Raw genomic sequence first — 15,143 nt, 5'->3', positions numbered from 1 at the left:
TCTGATCGTTACCCACCTTTATTTAGTCCATTGTCAATCCCATTGAAAAGAGGGGAAGCGTTGATGAACAGAATACCGAGAAGTGGTCGAGGTGTCATTGTGATGTCATCGTTTAGAATGGGCTTTGCAGCGGAATGGATTTCCGAGAGGTATGATTGTGATGTCATCGTTTAGAATGGGCTTTGCAGCGGAATGGATTTCCGAGAGGTATGATTGTGATGTCATCGTTTAGAATGGGCTTTGCAGCGGAATGGATTTCCGAGAGGTGTGATTGTGATGTCATCGTTTAGAATGGGCTTTGCAGCGGAATGGATTTCTGAGAGGTATGATTGTGATGTCATCGTTTAGAATGGGCTACGCTGATATGGAGAATACAGCATGATAAAACGGAAGGTGGCACGGAGCTGTCATAAGAACATAAGAAAGTTTACAAACGAGAGGAGGCCATTCGGCCCATCGTTGTGGAATACAGCAGGGAAACGTGTGCTCTTATGAGTTGAAAGACCCTGAGCAGTGGATATTGGTAAAATAAACACAAACACAAGTACAGCCTGATGTGCAGCGACATGAAGGTAAAGAATTCTGAACGTATAGCAACATATATACAGCTTGCATTTTACAGACTTTACTGAAACAGAAATGTGAAAATATAGTAATATACACAATACATACCATACATATAACGTGCCTGTGTATAATGAGTGATAGGAGCCTCGCACATGATAGAAATCTCTTTCTCAATCATTGTATTCACAGCACGGCTGGTTTCATGATAATGAATGGTGCTCTTTGTCGACACATTGTTTTACAGGCACGCTGTTCTGCACGCTACCTGCATTACAATGCTGTATGAAACTCCTTTCACAATATACCACCTTTCTACCCTCCCTGAGACCAGTCTGTGAAACTCCTATCTCGCCAGTTATCAAACTGAGGCTTCCTGCCGCCAGATCCATCTGTGTGGTCAGCAATCCAGTCTGCGAGCGGAGGTCACCTCACAAAGCTCTGCCTGTAGCATCACACATTCAGTCCGGGTCTGTCTGTAATGCCACTCCTCTGCTGAGAGAGTCTCAGTTCAAACTGGACTGAGCTCTGCCAATGAGAGGCAATGCTAACTGGGGCTGAGAGAGTCTCAGTTCAAACTGGACTGAGCTCTGCCAATGAGAGGCAATGCTAACTGGGGTGAGAGAGTCTCAGTTCAAACTGGACTGAGCTCTGCCAATGAGAGGCAATGCTAACTTGGATGAGAGAGTCTCAGTTCAAACTGGACTGAGCTCTGCCAATGAGAGGCAATGCTAACTTGGATGAGAGAGTCTCAGTTCAAACTGGACTGAGCTCTGCCAATGAGAGGCAATGCTAACTGGGGTGAGAGAGTCTCAGTTCAAACTGGACTGAGCTCTGCCAATGGAAACTCAAGGCATCTTTTCCATCTCAAGTTTTTTCAGTGAGTTTTAAAAAACCCTCAATCATGCTGTTGCCTGTTCTCATCTTGCTGCACCACTGTGACCATCAAAACACGTTTTAAAAAACGAACGAACAAACGATGTAGAAAATAAACATTGTTTTAGTTCAGGTTGGAATGTCATGGTCCTGCAGGATTGCGAGGTCCTGGTCTCAGTTCGGTAGTTGCGGGGGGGCTCACTTGCACCCTGATTGGAGGATCTCCGCGACCTGCTTCCCCACGGAAGCCTTCCACGGCTTCACCAGGCTGTGCATGTCGACCAGCAGCTTGCTTGTCCTGAAGTCCTCGTGTCCAGCGATCAGGTAATCTGTTCCTGTTAAAACATGGAGCCACATGTCAAGCATGTTAGAAACCTCACAGGTCATCTCAGCCAATCCGATTCCAGTATCGCTGCCCCAGCGGTTCGATTCCCGCTAAGCTTAGAATCTTCAAACTCCCAATGTTCTTTGGGGTTGATAATGGCAATAACACCATCCAGCGCTTTCTAGATAATACATTCCCAAGAAAGATGAAGAGCAACAGCACTGAAAACAGGTTACCCACAATATAAATATATCTCAGCATGCTGTTCTATTGAGTGTGCTGAAACGCAAGAGTATCCATTTTTCAAGGCAGTAACCCCCTGCCTTGAAAAATGGAACAAATGCAAATTGGGCTTAACTTACTGAATTAGGTTAGGGAGTGCAATGGGTTTATAAGAATGCTAGGTTAGGGAGTGCAGGTGAGATGGAGGTATCTTACCTGTGTTCATGACAGGGCAGGTGAGATGCAGGTATCTTACCTGGGTTCATGACAGGGCAGGTGAGATGCAGGTATCTTACCTGTGTTCATGACAGGGCAGGTGAGATGCAGGTATCTTACCTGGGTTCATGACAGGGCAGGTGAGATGCAGGTATCTTACCTGGGTTCATGACAGGGCAGGTGAGATGCAGGTATCTTACCTGGGTTCATGACAGGGCAGGTGAGATGCAGGTATCTTACCTGGGTTCATGACAGGGCAGGTGAGATGCAGGTATCTTACCTGGGTTCATGACAGGGCAGGTGAGATGGAGGTATCTTACCTGGGTTCATGACAGGGCAGGTGAGATGCAGGTATCTTACCTGGGTTCATGACTGGGCAGGTGAGATGGAGGCATCTTACCTGGGTTCATGACTGGGCAGGTGAGATGGAGGTATCTTACCTGGGTTCATGACAGTGCAGGTGAGATGGAGGTATCTTACCTGGGTTCATGACAGGGCAGGTGAGATGGAGGTATCTTACCTGGGTTCATGATAGGGCAGGTGCAGCCTCTGTTGGTCCAGGACTCTGGGTAGATGCTCCTGTTTCCCGGTGATATTTTCACCTTGCCCTGCCTCATGACCTTCTTCACCTTGACGACGGCCTCTGCGTGCGTGCCCTTGTCGTGGGCGGACAGGATCCTCGCCTTGATCACTTTCCAGAGAAAAACCATGAACACGTTGACACAACGTAACATACGCTAGTTCACATGGTAATCCAGAGCAGTAACAGCAGCTAAACTACTGACTTTTATGCAGGTAAAAAGATGCTTCTGGAAATGCACCTTTAGAGACACACACACAGACCGGGACACGCACACACTCGCACACAGAGACACACTAACACTTACCGTAAGCATATTTCATCTTGCAAAAATCCGGGACGCCTCCAAGCATTTTCTCTTTGCATATGCACTTCTCTGGCGTGCCAAAACCAGAAAGCAGCGCGTGAGCGGGGTGGGGAGAGAGGGGGGTAGACACAAATATTTGGTTAGGTTTGCATTAAACCAGACGCACGCATGCACAGTATGTCACAGGTATGCAGCCGTGCCCCGGGGGGAGCGGTGGAATTCCTCTGCTCAGGGATTGACTTCAGGAGCAGCTTCACAGGACGGAATCGCGTTTGCTTTTCACATTCAGATTGTTTTCGTGTTTTTGTTTTCTGGTCACATACTGTTTAGATTGCACGCTTCAGCCCATCCGTAACTCCCACTGAAATGGCAATGTGCTTTAAAAGATGCGAGTACCAATCAATGAAGCATGTCAAAAAGAGCAGCTACGCAGATGTCTGCAGTAACCACTCCACTGAATGTCAGTGTGGCAGACTTCCCCATGTGTGAATCACCGGTCTGTGAAGACCGTCAGCTCATTGGACCCAGTTGAAATGGCTTTTTTCCATTAGCAGCAGACCGAGATCAAACTGGTCTGAACTCCGTCAGCTCTAGTTAGGCTCGCTCTCATGCACTGTGATTTGTATTAACCCTTCTAAAAGTTTACCACAGTATATCTGCATCATCATTTTTCATGTAACCTTGGTTTTCTCATGCTGTTGGTCTGTATTGACTGCTTTTCCATGGGTCCCCAAGGTTTATCTTGTTATGTTTGCCTGTGCTTTACAATGATTTCCCATGCTTGCCTGTGCTTTACAATGATTTCCCATGCTTGCTTTTGCTTTACAATGATTTCGCTATGCTTTACTACATTTTCCTATGCTTTTGCCACTGTTTACTGCAGTGATTTTTACAAAGGAAGGGCAAATACAAAAACATCATGCACGGAGTGTAATCGATGGGGTGCTTTCCTCCTTGTCTCTTTCACTTACCAGGGTGCCTCAGGGCTGAAAAACCCTGCTCATCCTCCCAGGTCCACTCCCCTTCACTCTCATTGGTCGGAACGTGAATGAGGTCAGGAATGCGCCCTCCAATAGGAACATCGAAAAACGGCTCGTGGTCAAAACTGCAACATGGGCGAAACAAATCAACACATAAATAAATGCATGAGCCTCCCTGTCCTAAACTATCTGCCTGTAGCATCGTACAGCTAGGGTACAGTGCAGAGCTGTTTTCCTGTCTGCTCCCCCACCTGTCCAGACACTCCCCAGTCTCAGGGTCGCAGTCCCGGGCACAGTCACACGGCCGGCAGCCGCTCTCCCCAAACCCCCAGTATCCCATCATGCAGCGGGCGCAGTTGGGGCCCGCCACGCCCGGCTTGCAGTAGCAGTAGCCGCTCCGGGGGTGGCACTTCCAGAGCCTGGAGAAGGAGCCATTGGTGGAGCCTACAGGGTGGCAGGAGCATGCTGGGAATCAAAAACAGAAACCCAATGAGAAACAGCATCAGGGGCTACAGGGATCGCTGCTACTGCAGAGCAATGAGAAACAGCATCAGGGGGCTACAGGGTGCATTGAAGGCACTCACGTTTGCAGGCGTCGGGGGAGGACATGGGCTTGGCCTGGTCCCGGTAGAAGCCAGCCTGGCATCGCTGGCACCGGCGCCCCTTGGTGTTGTGCCGACAGCCATCACAGACCCCCCCGCTGCGCTTCCCCGAGGCCAGCCACACGCCGCTGTCGAAGTGGCAGCTCTCGGCGTGGCCGTGGCACTGGCACTCTGCACGAGGGGAGAGGAGAAGAACAAGATCAACCACATCCATCCACAGCTGCTAAACACACGACAGTGCTCAGCAATACCAATAGAAACGGACATTCAGTTTACAAAGGTTTCAGCTGGAATACACTGGAAAAGGACTTTGTTTGGTATTTCTAAACCTACATCTAGCAGCTGGATCAAGATCTGTATCTGATTTTCATCTGCGGAATTTGGAACGGTCATTGGATGACGTTGGATGTCTGAAGACATTGAAAAAGACTTCCGGTCGAAATGTTTGTCACTGAATTGCAGTTTCTTTTAGTAGTATTTCTACAGAATAAACCGCAGTCCACACTGGATTAAACACTGTGGAGATGCATGATGAGACAGCTCTCCGGAGAGTCGACTGGGGTCTTGTGAATAAACCGCAGTCCACACTGGATTAAACACTGTGGAGATGCATGATGAGACAGCTCTCCGGAGAGTGGCCTGGGGTCTTGTGAATAAACCGCAGTCCACACTGGATTAAACACTGTGGAGATGCATGATGAGACAGCTCTCCGGAGAGTCGACTGGGGTCTTGTGTTGATTAAGCTGAGTGTGAGTCGACACGATGAGTGAGAATCTGTTCTCGATGGTTTCTCTTTGGTCAGATGAAGGGGCTGATTGATTGCCTGAGGGATGGATTGACAGACAGATGGACCACTCACTTTTGCACTCGTTTGGTGCCCCTGTTTTTCCATCGCCTGGTCTCCATGGGAGGTCATTGTAAAGAGGTGCACACGTCTCACAGTGCTCCCCTGCGGTGTGGTGCTGGCAGAGGCAGCTCCCATGAACCTGGGGAACACACAGCAAACCAGGTCATGCATGAACAAGCAGTGCTGTACAACAGCAGCACACTTTGCAGGGCTGTGGGGATAAATGTGACTCTACCATGACTGCTAGGCTAAGAAGCCAGCAGTTACAATGGTCACACTTACAGTATATTGCAATGCATAGAACACAGTCATTTGTAAAACAGGTCACAGTTGTGTTTTAAATGCAGCATAGCGAAGCACTTGTTTTTTTTCTGCATGTCTCTCTAGTGTGTGCGTGCAGACGGGGGAGGCTGCGTGTTCCCAAGCCCCCCAAAGGACTCCAACTGACTGGCTTCAGAGTCCTGAAGGAGGACGGCAGTGTCTGTTGATTTTGTTTAGAGATGTAATCAGATCAGGCAGTCGTGGGACAGGCTAATGGACTCTGCATGAAGCAGCTGGGACTCCAGGAGTCTAAAGTGGTCCCACCTACCCCACCCCCCCCTCCCCCATCAGCTCAATGCATGTGTGTCCCAAGCCCAGCCTGCCTCGGAGCTCCTGCATGTTGAATAGCTCCAAGGGCTCCTGCTGCAGCTGGGGGGTCCAGCAGGTCAGGTCAGGGGGCTGGCTCAAGGTCAGGCAGGAGGTCACAGCTCGAGATTTGATTTGAACTCAGCTAGTAGCCTGGCCAGCCATCAGTAATGTGTCAGAAGATGCATTATTTCATCAAATACACGAGGATACAGTGAGAGGCCCATGCTGATCTGTAGCAATGCAAAAATACACTTCAGTGTTAATCTACGGCAGAGAAGACTTGCATGAAGCTGCCCATATAATAAAAAAAGAAACCATCTAAAAACACTACAGAACGCTGTACCTTATAAAAGAGCCCCTCAGTAAAAGCATAGTAAAGTGTAATAAAGCATTGGCAAGCACTGTCAGTTATAGAGAGGTGTGGTTAAGCAGGGAAAAGCAGAAAACAGTGGTAAAGTAAACTGGATGAAAGAGACGTTAAACCCCACGACGGCTTCCTCTGGGCTCAGATTATCAGGATCCCCTGATTATGCGTCTGCACAGAACTACAACCATGAATGGATGGAACAGCCCTGGAGCTACAAGCTGCTCCTGATTGCAATCACATCCAAACACACTGAAACAGCAGAACCGGCTTCCTGACAGAGCTCAGCTCAGGGTGGGCTTGCATCTAGGACAGGTATGGCATTTTAAACAAGAGTCCAATGAAACTGTGCACTTCTTGTTTTTGTTAACTGCAGGAAAGGACTTCTGTCTTTAGAGAACAGCTGATTCCCTTTGAGTTAACTCTGCCTTGTGAGTCTTTGTTTCTCGCTTTCTTTAACGTTGCAGAATCTTCTTAACGGGCTTCGCTGGGATGTGATGGGACTGCTCAGCTCGTGGTGAGAGCGGAGGACCCGTCTCTCCCTCTACCCTCACAAACCAAAACATCACAGAATCCATCTCGAACCACGATTACCACGGGCCGCACGCAGCACTGCTGCACTCCAGTCCTGTCAGGGAAGGACAGGAGTGAGGGCTCTGTAGTAACAGTGGGCTGGCAGTTCTGGCATTGCAGCAGGCAGGGAGCGGAGCTGGCCTCCTCGTGTCACATTGCTGTGGAGGTGTTTGTCAGGTCAGTGTTCCTGCCGGGTCCTGATCAGAGCCGGTCTGTCTTCCAGAGCCTTGCCAGACCAATGCAGTGCTTGATCAGGCTCCTCCATGTGGGAACGGCACGCTCATTAAAGACTGCGGAGGTGTAAAACTTAATGGGGTGGATTACTGTCAGAGCCTTTTCTCTTCAAAGCTGCATTAACATTTAAATTGGTTTAGGAATGTGCCCAGCCCAGCAAGTGTAGATTGCAAATGTTTTTTTTTTTACATATGGGGAGAAATAATTTAATGTAGAAAAGCTTTTTTTTTTTTGGCAGAAATAACCACGTAGAATAATAAGTGAAAGCAGAAGTGCTTCAGTGAATGAGTCCTCATTAGAAAGCTGACAGGGACCTGCCATCCATTCTGGACCCTTGGATCAGACTGATTTACCATTCCGAGTGAAACGAGTGAAGAGACAGCTGCTTGGGTCTGTGCCGATCGCTGTTCTTCACAGTCTAAGTAAAGCAGCGATCATCGTCACAAACCCAAGCAGCTGTTTGTTCACTCGTTTCACTCTGAAGGGTACATTTAGTCGACTCAACACGTGTCACCTTCACCTGAATGGCACGCCTGATTTCAGTGGAGATTTGCACTCACACGGTATATAAAAGACACGACCATGCGTACCATGCTGCCCTCCCTCCTGGTCCCCGGCGCGGGCTGGCAGTCCTCGGCATGCCCGTTGCAGAAGCAGCTCCCGCGGGCGATGAGGTCGTACACGGCGTAGTGAGCGGAGTGCTGTGGCTTGGGCAGCGCCCCGACGGGGGCCCCCCGGCACGGGCAGTCCTGCCTCTTCAGGAGCCGCAGCCGCAGGGTGGTCAGCTTGAGCAGGTCCTGGGCCTCCGCGCTGTAGGGGTCCTCAATCCCGCTCCCAGGAGTCAGGGCTCGGAATATCACCTGAACGGACAGCAGGGAGGGATTAGGGAAACACAGCAGAGACACAGGAGAGCCCTGAGAAGATCACCACGGTGTTATCACCTGCACGGACAGCAGGGAGGGATTAGGGAAACACAGCAAAGACACAGGAGAGCCCTGAGAAGATCACCACGGTGTTATCACCTGCACGGACAGCAGGGAGGGATTAGGGAAACACAGCAGAGACACAGGAGAGCCCTGAGAAGATCACCACGGTGTTATCACCTGCACGGACAGCAGGGAGGGATTAGGGAAACACAGCAGAGACACAGGAGAGCCCTGAGAAGATCACCACAGTGTTATCACCTGCACGGACAGCAGGGAGGGATTAGGGAAACACAGCAGAGACACAGGAGAGCCCTGAGAAGATCACCACGGTGTTATCACCTGCACGGACAGCAGGGAGGGATTAGGGAAACACAGCAGAGACACAGGAGAGCCCTGAGAAGATCACCACGGTGTTATCACCTGCACGGACAGCAGGGAGGGATTAGGGAAACACAGCAGAGACACAGGAGAGCCCTGAGAAGATCACCACGGTGTTATCACCTGCACGGACAGCAGGGAGGGATTAGGGAAACACAGCAGAGACACAGGAGAGCCCTGAGAAGATCACCACGGTGTTATCACCTGCACGGACAGCAGGGAGGGATTAGGGAAACACAGCAGAGACACAGGAGAGCCCTGAGAAGATCACCACGGTGTTATCACCTGCACGGACAGCAGGGAGGGATTAGGGAAACACAGCAGAGACACAGGAGAGCCCTGAGAAGATCACCACGGTGTTATCACCTGCACGGACAGCAGGGAGGGATTAGGGAAACATAGCAAAGACACAGGAGAGCCCTGAGAAGATCACAACGGTGTTATCACCTGCACGGACAGCAGGGAGGGATTAGGGAAACACAGCAGAGACACAGGAGAGCCCTGAGAAGATCACCACGGTGTTATCACCTGCATGGACAGCAGGGAGGGATTAGGGAAACACAGCAGAGACACAGGAGAGCCCTGAGAAGATCACAACGGTGTTATCACCTGCACGGACAGCAGGGAGGGATTAGGGAAACACAGCAGAGACACAGGAGAGCCCTGAGAAGATCACCACGGTGTTATCACCTGCACGGACAGCAGGGAGGGATTAGGGAAACACAGCAGAGACACAGGAGAGCCCTGAGAAGATCACCACGGTGTTATCACCTGCACGGACAGCAGGGAGGGATTAGGGAAACACAGCAGAGACACAGGAGAGCCCTGAGAAGATCACCACGGTGTTATCACCTGCACGGACAGCAGGGAGGGATTAGGGAAACACAGCAGAAACACAGGAGAGCCCTGAGAAGATCACCACGGTGTTATCACCTGCACGGACAGCAGGGAGGGATTAGGGAAACACAGCAGAGACACGGGAGAGCATTTGTCTTGCTTAAGCAAACAAACCCATCAGAAATGTTGCACCTCTTTTACACGTTACTTTGAGCTGCAGACCGTATTAATAAATGCTTCCTGCCTATTTATCCTCTCGGGAGTGACACTCATTGCTTTCTGTCCCCCTCGTCCGTGACGGGACACCTGCAGTGCCTGGCACGGAGCCAGCCCGCCATGCCAAGACTTCCCTGGCCCTCCAGGTGAATGGATCGCTTGTGAATTCATTCACTGCTTTAAAGAGGGCCATCGTAAATCACCATTTAAAACAACAGCTTGCATTGTGTTCGTCCGGCTAGCAGGCAGGCATATATATATATATATATATATATATATAGTTTTTTTTATTAGTCCTTCAGACTTCCAGTGATACAGGCACCACGCTTTGTGAAGTTTACCATAGTCTGCTGCACGGTAGTTTAGCAGTTGTCATTCTTTTAGTAAAAGTGTAGCAAAGTGCAATAGAGCATAGTGAAGCATGGCAAAGCCCAGAGTGGTATGGGAAATGCATAATATAATCATGGGAAAGACATGGGGAAAATGCAACTATGCCATTACTGTGGTGAACTTTCATAAAGGCTTACAGATTCAGGTGTGACTTATTCATACTGGCATGAGGTTGATCAATGAAACCCAGCAGGTCGAGTGTGAATCTCAATCCCTAAACCCTGGACTGGGTGCAGCATTGCGAGTGTGAATCTCAATCCCTAAACCCTGGACTGGGTGCAGCATTGCTAGTGTGAATCTCAATCCCTAACCCTGGACTGGGTGCAGCATTGCTAGTGTGAATCTCAGTCCCTAACCCTGGACTGGGTGCAGCATTGCGAGTGTGAATCTCAATCCCTAAACCCTGGACTGGGTGCAGCATTGCTAGTGTGAATCTCAATCCCTAACCCTGGACTGGGTGCAGCATTGCTAGTGTGAATCTCAGTCCCTAACCCTGGACTGGGTGCAGCATTGCGAGTGTGAATCTCAATCCCTAAACCCTGGACTGGGTGCAGCATTGCGAGTGTGAATCCCAAGCCCTGCTGTGTTGCTGGGAGGCAGGCTGTGACAGGTGCTGGCACTACATTGAACACCATGATAACAGGAAGAAGCCCCTACCTCTCCCTTGGTGCAGGGCAGGACGTGGGAGTAGCGGGAGGTGCACAGAGACCCCGCGTGGCTGACGTCGTCGGGGATGCCGAATGTCTCGCTGCAGTTCACAGCGAAGTGCTTATAGGGTCTCCAGGACCGGCCGTAGTCCTGAGACCTCTCCAGGGTCATGGCCGCGGGCCGCGGGGAGCGGAACAGCACGATGACGTGGGTCAGGTAGAACTCCGTCTCCAAGTCCAGGCGGAGCTCCTCCCGGTTCACGCCCGCCGCCGACTGCCACCACGTGCCCGGGTTCGAGAAGAAGTCGTCAGTCATGTGTGCCGCACGGTGGGCGTGCCCGGGGTGCTGGGCGTTGCACTTGCCGCATTTGGGCCGCTGGCAGGCGGAGAGTCCCGGGTCCGGGTACGAGCAGTAAAGCTCCGTGCCGTTCTGCCCACAGCTGCTCAGGGTGGACACCGTCCTGCCGGTCGCTAGGTTACCGACAGAGGGGTTGCAAGAGCGTCCATCGCAACGAGACACCGGCAGTGTCCTGAGATCTGAGGAAACAAACACTGAGTCACAGGAGCTGCTCTGACAAAGCTCTGTAGCAGAAGCTACTGTCAATGCTGCTTATTATACACTGAGGGGCCGTGAAGTCCTCTCTCTGCTGCTGTGGGGAAACAACACGTTCCAAATTGAAGGATGACATCATCTAACCTGTAAGTACATCTGGAACACCAGAGTGTAGCCATTAACCTGCCCCCCCTGCAACACTGATTCATTCTGAAGTGGTATTTCTTACTTTCACTAGAGCTGGCCCTTGCATGCCTGCTCTTGGTTCCTTCCCTGTTTTAAAATTGTTTAACCAATGAAACTTCCATCCAGACTCTGAAGTAGTGAAGTGTAAAACTAAACCTGTTAAACCTCCAGGACTGGGACTGGACACCCCTTCACTGGAGTGGAATGACCCTGCAGGACTGGGACTGGACACCCCTTCACTGGAGTGGAATGACCCTGCAGGACTGGGACTGGACACCCCTTCACTGGAGTGGAATGACCCTGCAGGACTGGGACTGGACACCCCTTCACTGGAGTGGAATGACCCTGCAGGACTGGGACTGGACACCCCTTCACTGGAGTGGAATGACCCTGCAGGACTGGGACTGGACACCCCTTCACTGGAGTGGAATGACCCTGCAGGACTGGGACTGGACACCCCTTCACTGGAGTGGAATGACCCTGCAGGACTGGGACTGGACACCCCTTCACTGGAGTGGAATGACCCTGCAGGACTGGGACTGGACACCCCTTCACTGGAGTGGAATGACCCTGCAGGACTGGGACTGGACACCCCTTCACTGGAGTGGAATGACCCTGCAGGACTGGGACTGGACACCCCTTCACTGGCGTGGAATGACCCTGCAGGACTGGGACTGGACACCCCTTCACTGGCGTGGAATGACCCTGCAGGACTGGGACTGGACACTCCTTCACTGGAGTGGAATGACCCTGCAGGACTGGGACTGGACACTCCTTCACTGGAGTGGAATGACCCTGCAGGACTGGGACTGGACACTCCTTCACTGGACGTTAATGGTTACACTGTAGTGTACCTGGTGTACTTTAGGTTAGACTTGAATCTGAGCGCCCCATTGAGGCCACAGAAGTGCTTTCAACTTCTTTGACGAGTTTTCCCAGGACTGCGTCCCTGCTCCAGAACCCAGCACACTGTGGATAACACCAGACGTCATCGTATGCATGAAAGACACCTTACTCTGTCAGTACAACAGGGCCCATTGTCACTGTGGGTGCATTTCAAAATGACCTGCAGTGGTGGAGCTCACTCTGCTAATCCAGATGCAGCTACACCCACAATAATACAGCAGTATTAAGAGCCACTATTGTTTAGACCAGGGGTCTCCAATCCTGGCCCAGGAGAGCCGCTGTCCCTCCTGCTCTTTTGTTCCAACTGTATCTTAAATTACTTAAGTGGACCAATTCATTCATTTAGTGTACAGTTAGAACAAAAAACCAGGGCTGGAGCGCACCATTCAAACAGACGCGCGCTTCTTTAATCGCAGCGCGGTGACCCCGGCGGCTCGTATAGGGTGTGTTCAGTCTGCTCCGCCGCTCTACACACGCGGGGTCCTCTACTTAAAAACACTCGATCCTTTCTGATCTATCGTTACCCAGACTTGCACTCACTATGAACGGTACATGGCTGTTCCAGGGATGGAAATAACACTCCCATTGCACAGCAGTCTGATCCATTCCTGGTTTCACTGATGACTTTACTCGGACACACCTGAGCGTGTTACCTGTTCACTGGGGCTAATGCGCATTGAAACGTGGAATGGGTGAAACGTCACTGCACTAGGAGTCTTATTTCTACTCCTGCTGTTCTGACGTGCGGTACGTTTGATTAAACGCTCATCATATTTCAACCCCCCCGACAGGCTTTATTCTTGTGATAGGATCACTAATGCGAGACTATCACCCATTTCATTTATACAGCGTGTGTAAGATAACGAATGTGATGGAAATGTATTTATTCATATTGACTGGAGACTCAGTGCTTTTACAATTATTTACAATTACTACAGAGAAGATGCTATAAACATCGCAGCTGTGACATCTAAAGCTAAACGACAGCACTCAGCTATGCATCGTGTTGTTTTTTTCTTTACTGTAGGTACACGTCGATGAACCCAAATAAAAGTACCCAAATCTAACGCAGGGTCACGGTGTGCTAAAGCTGCGCCGCTCCATATAAACACACTGAAGGCACGCATGCAGAATACCGACCATCTCAATAACGCATAGGAACGGCATCAGCAGCCCGAGAGCCGCGCACATTTCATGTCTCGTGTAAGTCTGCACTGAAGAATACAAATGCAACGGCATTCAGTAGTTTAGAGCGCATATACGTAATGGAATACCAGGTGCGGCGTGACATAGTCAATATTCCATCAGCCGTTCTGGAAAAGCCCATTCCCTTACCTGGAACACCTTGCACGCAGATGAAGTACTCCAGCAGCACGAGCAGGGGAATTCCTTTGTGATGCATGTCAAATTAAACGTCTCTGAAGTCCTCGTGAAAAATAAACCAACAAGCAAGCTAAATCAATCAATAAACGCCACGGTGACCCGTCTGTGTGGAGGGATGCCTGCTTTGTTTCAGTCCAGTTCAGAGGGTCTTCGCTTACCCACTGACGCATCAACCCTGTCCACACTGCGAGTGCGATCGATAGCAACTGTAACCATCCAGCCGAGAGGGGTACAATAACACGCCGCCTCAAAATCGCATTGTCATTCGCTCATCCATAGAGATTCAACATGCACCGGAACCAGTGATCCCGAATCCACCCTGAAATGTTCCGACCCAGTGAACTGTGCGTGCTCCAAGTCCCCTCCCGTGCCGATGAATTATATCATCGCTCCGTTTAAAAAAGATGTTAGAAAGACAGACGCCAACGTTTCCTTTTGTTTTTACTGTGGTGCGTTTGGTTTCGGTTGTTTGCATGCAGTTCAGCGCAGCGAGCAGACTCTGTGTTCTGTTTGTAATTCTATACTGATGAATTCCCTGTCATGTGTATGATATATACCATCCTGTGACGTCGCATTCAGGTACACAGCTCTCATCCAAACACGCACAATCGAGTTCATCAGCGCTATTCACAAACTCTTATCCAGAGCGGCTCTGGGTCGCGCTGTGCACTCTCAGTGTCAGTTCTCCGTGGTATTTTAGGTATTATGTGTTTATGTTTGTATCCCCAGTACACGATATCATGTGATCGCAGTCACACAAAACCCCGTTCTGCTTTACACACACACACACACACAATAAAATACAATAACGTTGAATTGAATATACAATCCATGAGTGGTTCGATGCGGATGACAGCAGGTGAGTTTGGATGCACTGAACGAAACGCTGTGCTGCTGCTCTTAACTGCGCTGCGCTGCTCTCTGTCGATCAAGCCGGCGCTGCGCTGCTCTCTGTCGATCAAGCCGGCGCTGCGCTGCTCTCTGTCGATCAAGCCGGCGCTGCGCTGCTCTCTGTCGATCAAGCCGGCGCTGCGCTGCTCTCTGTCCCGTTGAGTCTCGCTGGCTCCCCGCTACTGTGGCGTGCTGCTCTGCTTCTTCCAGCTGTCACTGTTTCAAAGCTCTGTTATCAAGCGGGACCGTGCCTCTTGTAATGAAATACCCGGGATGTGGACCACAGCTCCGCCCCCTACACTACAGTGTTGGTATTGAAGCCGACAAGCCCCGCAGCGCCGCCTAGGAGAAACCTTACCTCATTGCATTCCAATCTATTCACAAACTGTATGATTGGTGTGCAGCATGAAATACCGACGTCATGACTTCATCACGTATATCTTTGCTTAATAGCCTCCCTCTGCTGTGTGCTAGTGGAGCAGAGCAGAGAAAGAGAAGGGGAGGCTCTT

The 15,143-nt window shown here is 50.5% G+C and overlaps 1 protein-coding gene across 2 annotated transcripts; it reads right to left on the bottom strand.

Moving 5' to 3' along the window:
- Positions 1-88: 88 nt before the first annotated feature.
- Positions 89-14,875, bottom strand: LOC117411908 (netrin-4). Of its 2 annotated transcripts, XR_009308890.1 has the most exons (11): positions 13,696-14,875; positions 10,726-11,252; positions 7,912-8,181; positions 5,533-5,659; positions 4,655-4,843; positions 4,322-4,535; positions 4,062-4,195; positions 3,091-3,159; positions 2,724-2,894; positions 1,393-1,775; positions 89-1,121 (listed from the first exon to the last, which is right to left on the bottom strand). XR_009308890.1 is itself a non-coding variant. In XM_034906601.2 (10 exons), the coding sequence occupies exons 1-10, from the start codon at positions 13,760-13,762 to the stop codon at positions 1,639-1,641; spliced, it is 1,905 nt and encodes a 634-aa protein (XP_034762492.2). In that variant the 5' UTR covers positions 13,763-14,875; the 3' UTR covers positions 89-1,638. The 2 variants fall into 2 exon arrangements, 1 of the variants encoding a protein (XP_034762492.2); XM_034906601.2 differs by having other exon boundaries at positions 89-1,775.
- Between the last annotated feature and the right edge of the window lie 268 nt (positions 14,876-15,143).

Source organism: Acipenser ruthenus, chromosome 25 (assembly GCF_902713425.1).
Source record: "Acipenser ruthenus chromosome 25, fAciRut3.2 maternal haplotype, whole genome shotgun sequence".
Classification (NCBI taxonomy): domain Eukaryota; kingdom Metazoa; phylum Chordata; class Actinopteri; order Acipenseriformes; family Acipenseridae; genus Acipenser; species Acipenser ruthenus.
This window is presented reverse-complemented; position numbering and strand designations above follow the sequence as displayed.

Excerpts from the sequence above, each read along its gene's own strand:
- LOC117411908 (XM_034906601.2), bottom strand. The coding sequence starts at position 13,762 with ATGCATCACAAAGGAATTCCCCTGCTCGTGCTGCTGGAGTACTTCATC. Across the intron at positions 11,253-13,695 it reads CTGCGTGCAAGGTGTTCCAG|ATCTCAGGACACTGCCGGTG; the intron begins GTAAGGGAATGG and ends TTGTTTCCTCAG. Across the intron at positions 2,895-3,090 it reads CAAGATGAAATATGCTTACG|TGATCAAGGCGAGGATCCTG; the intron begins GTAAGTGTTAGT and ends TTCTCTGGAAAG.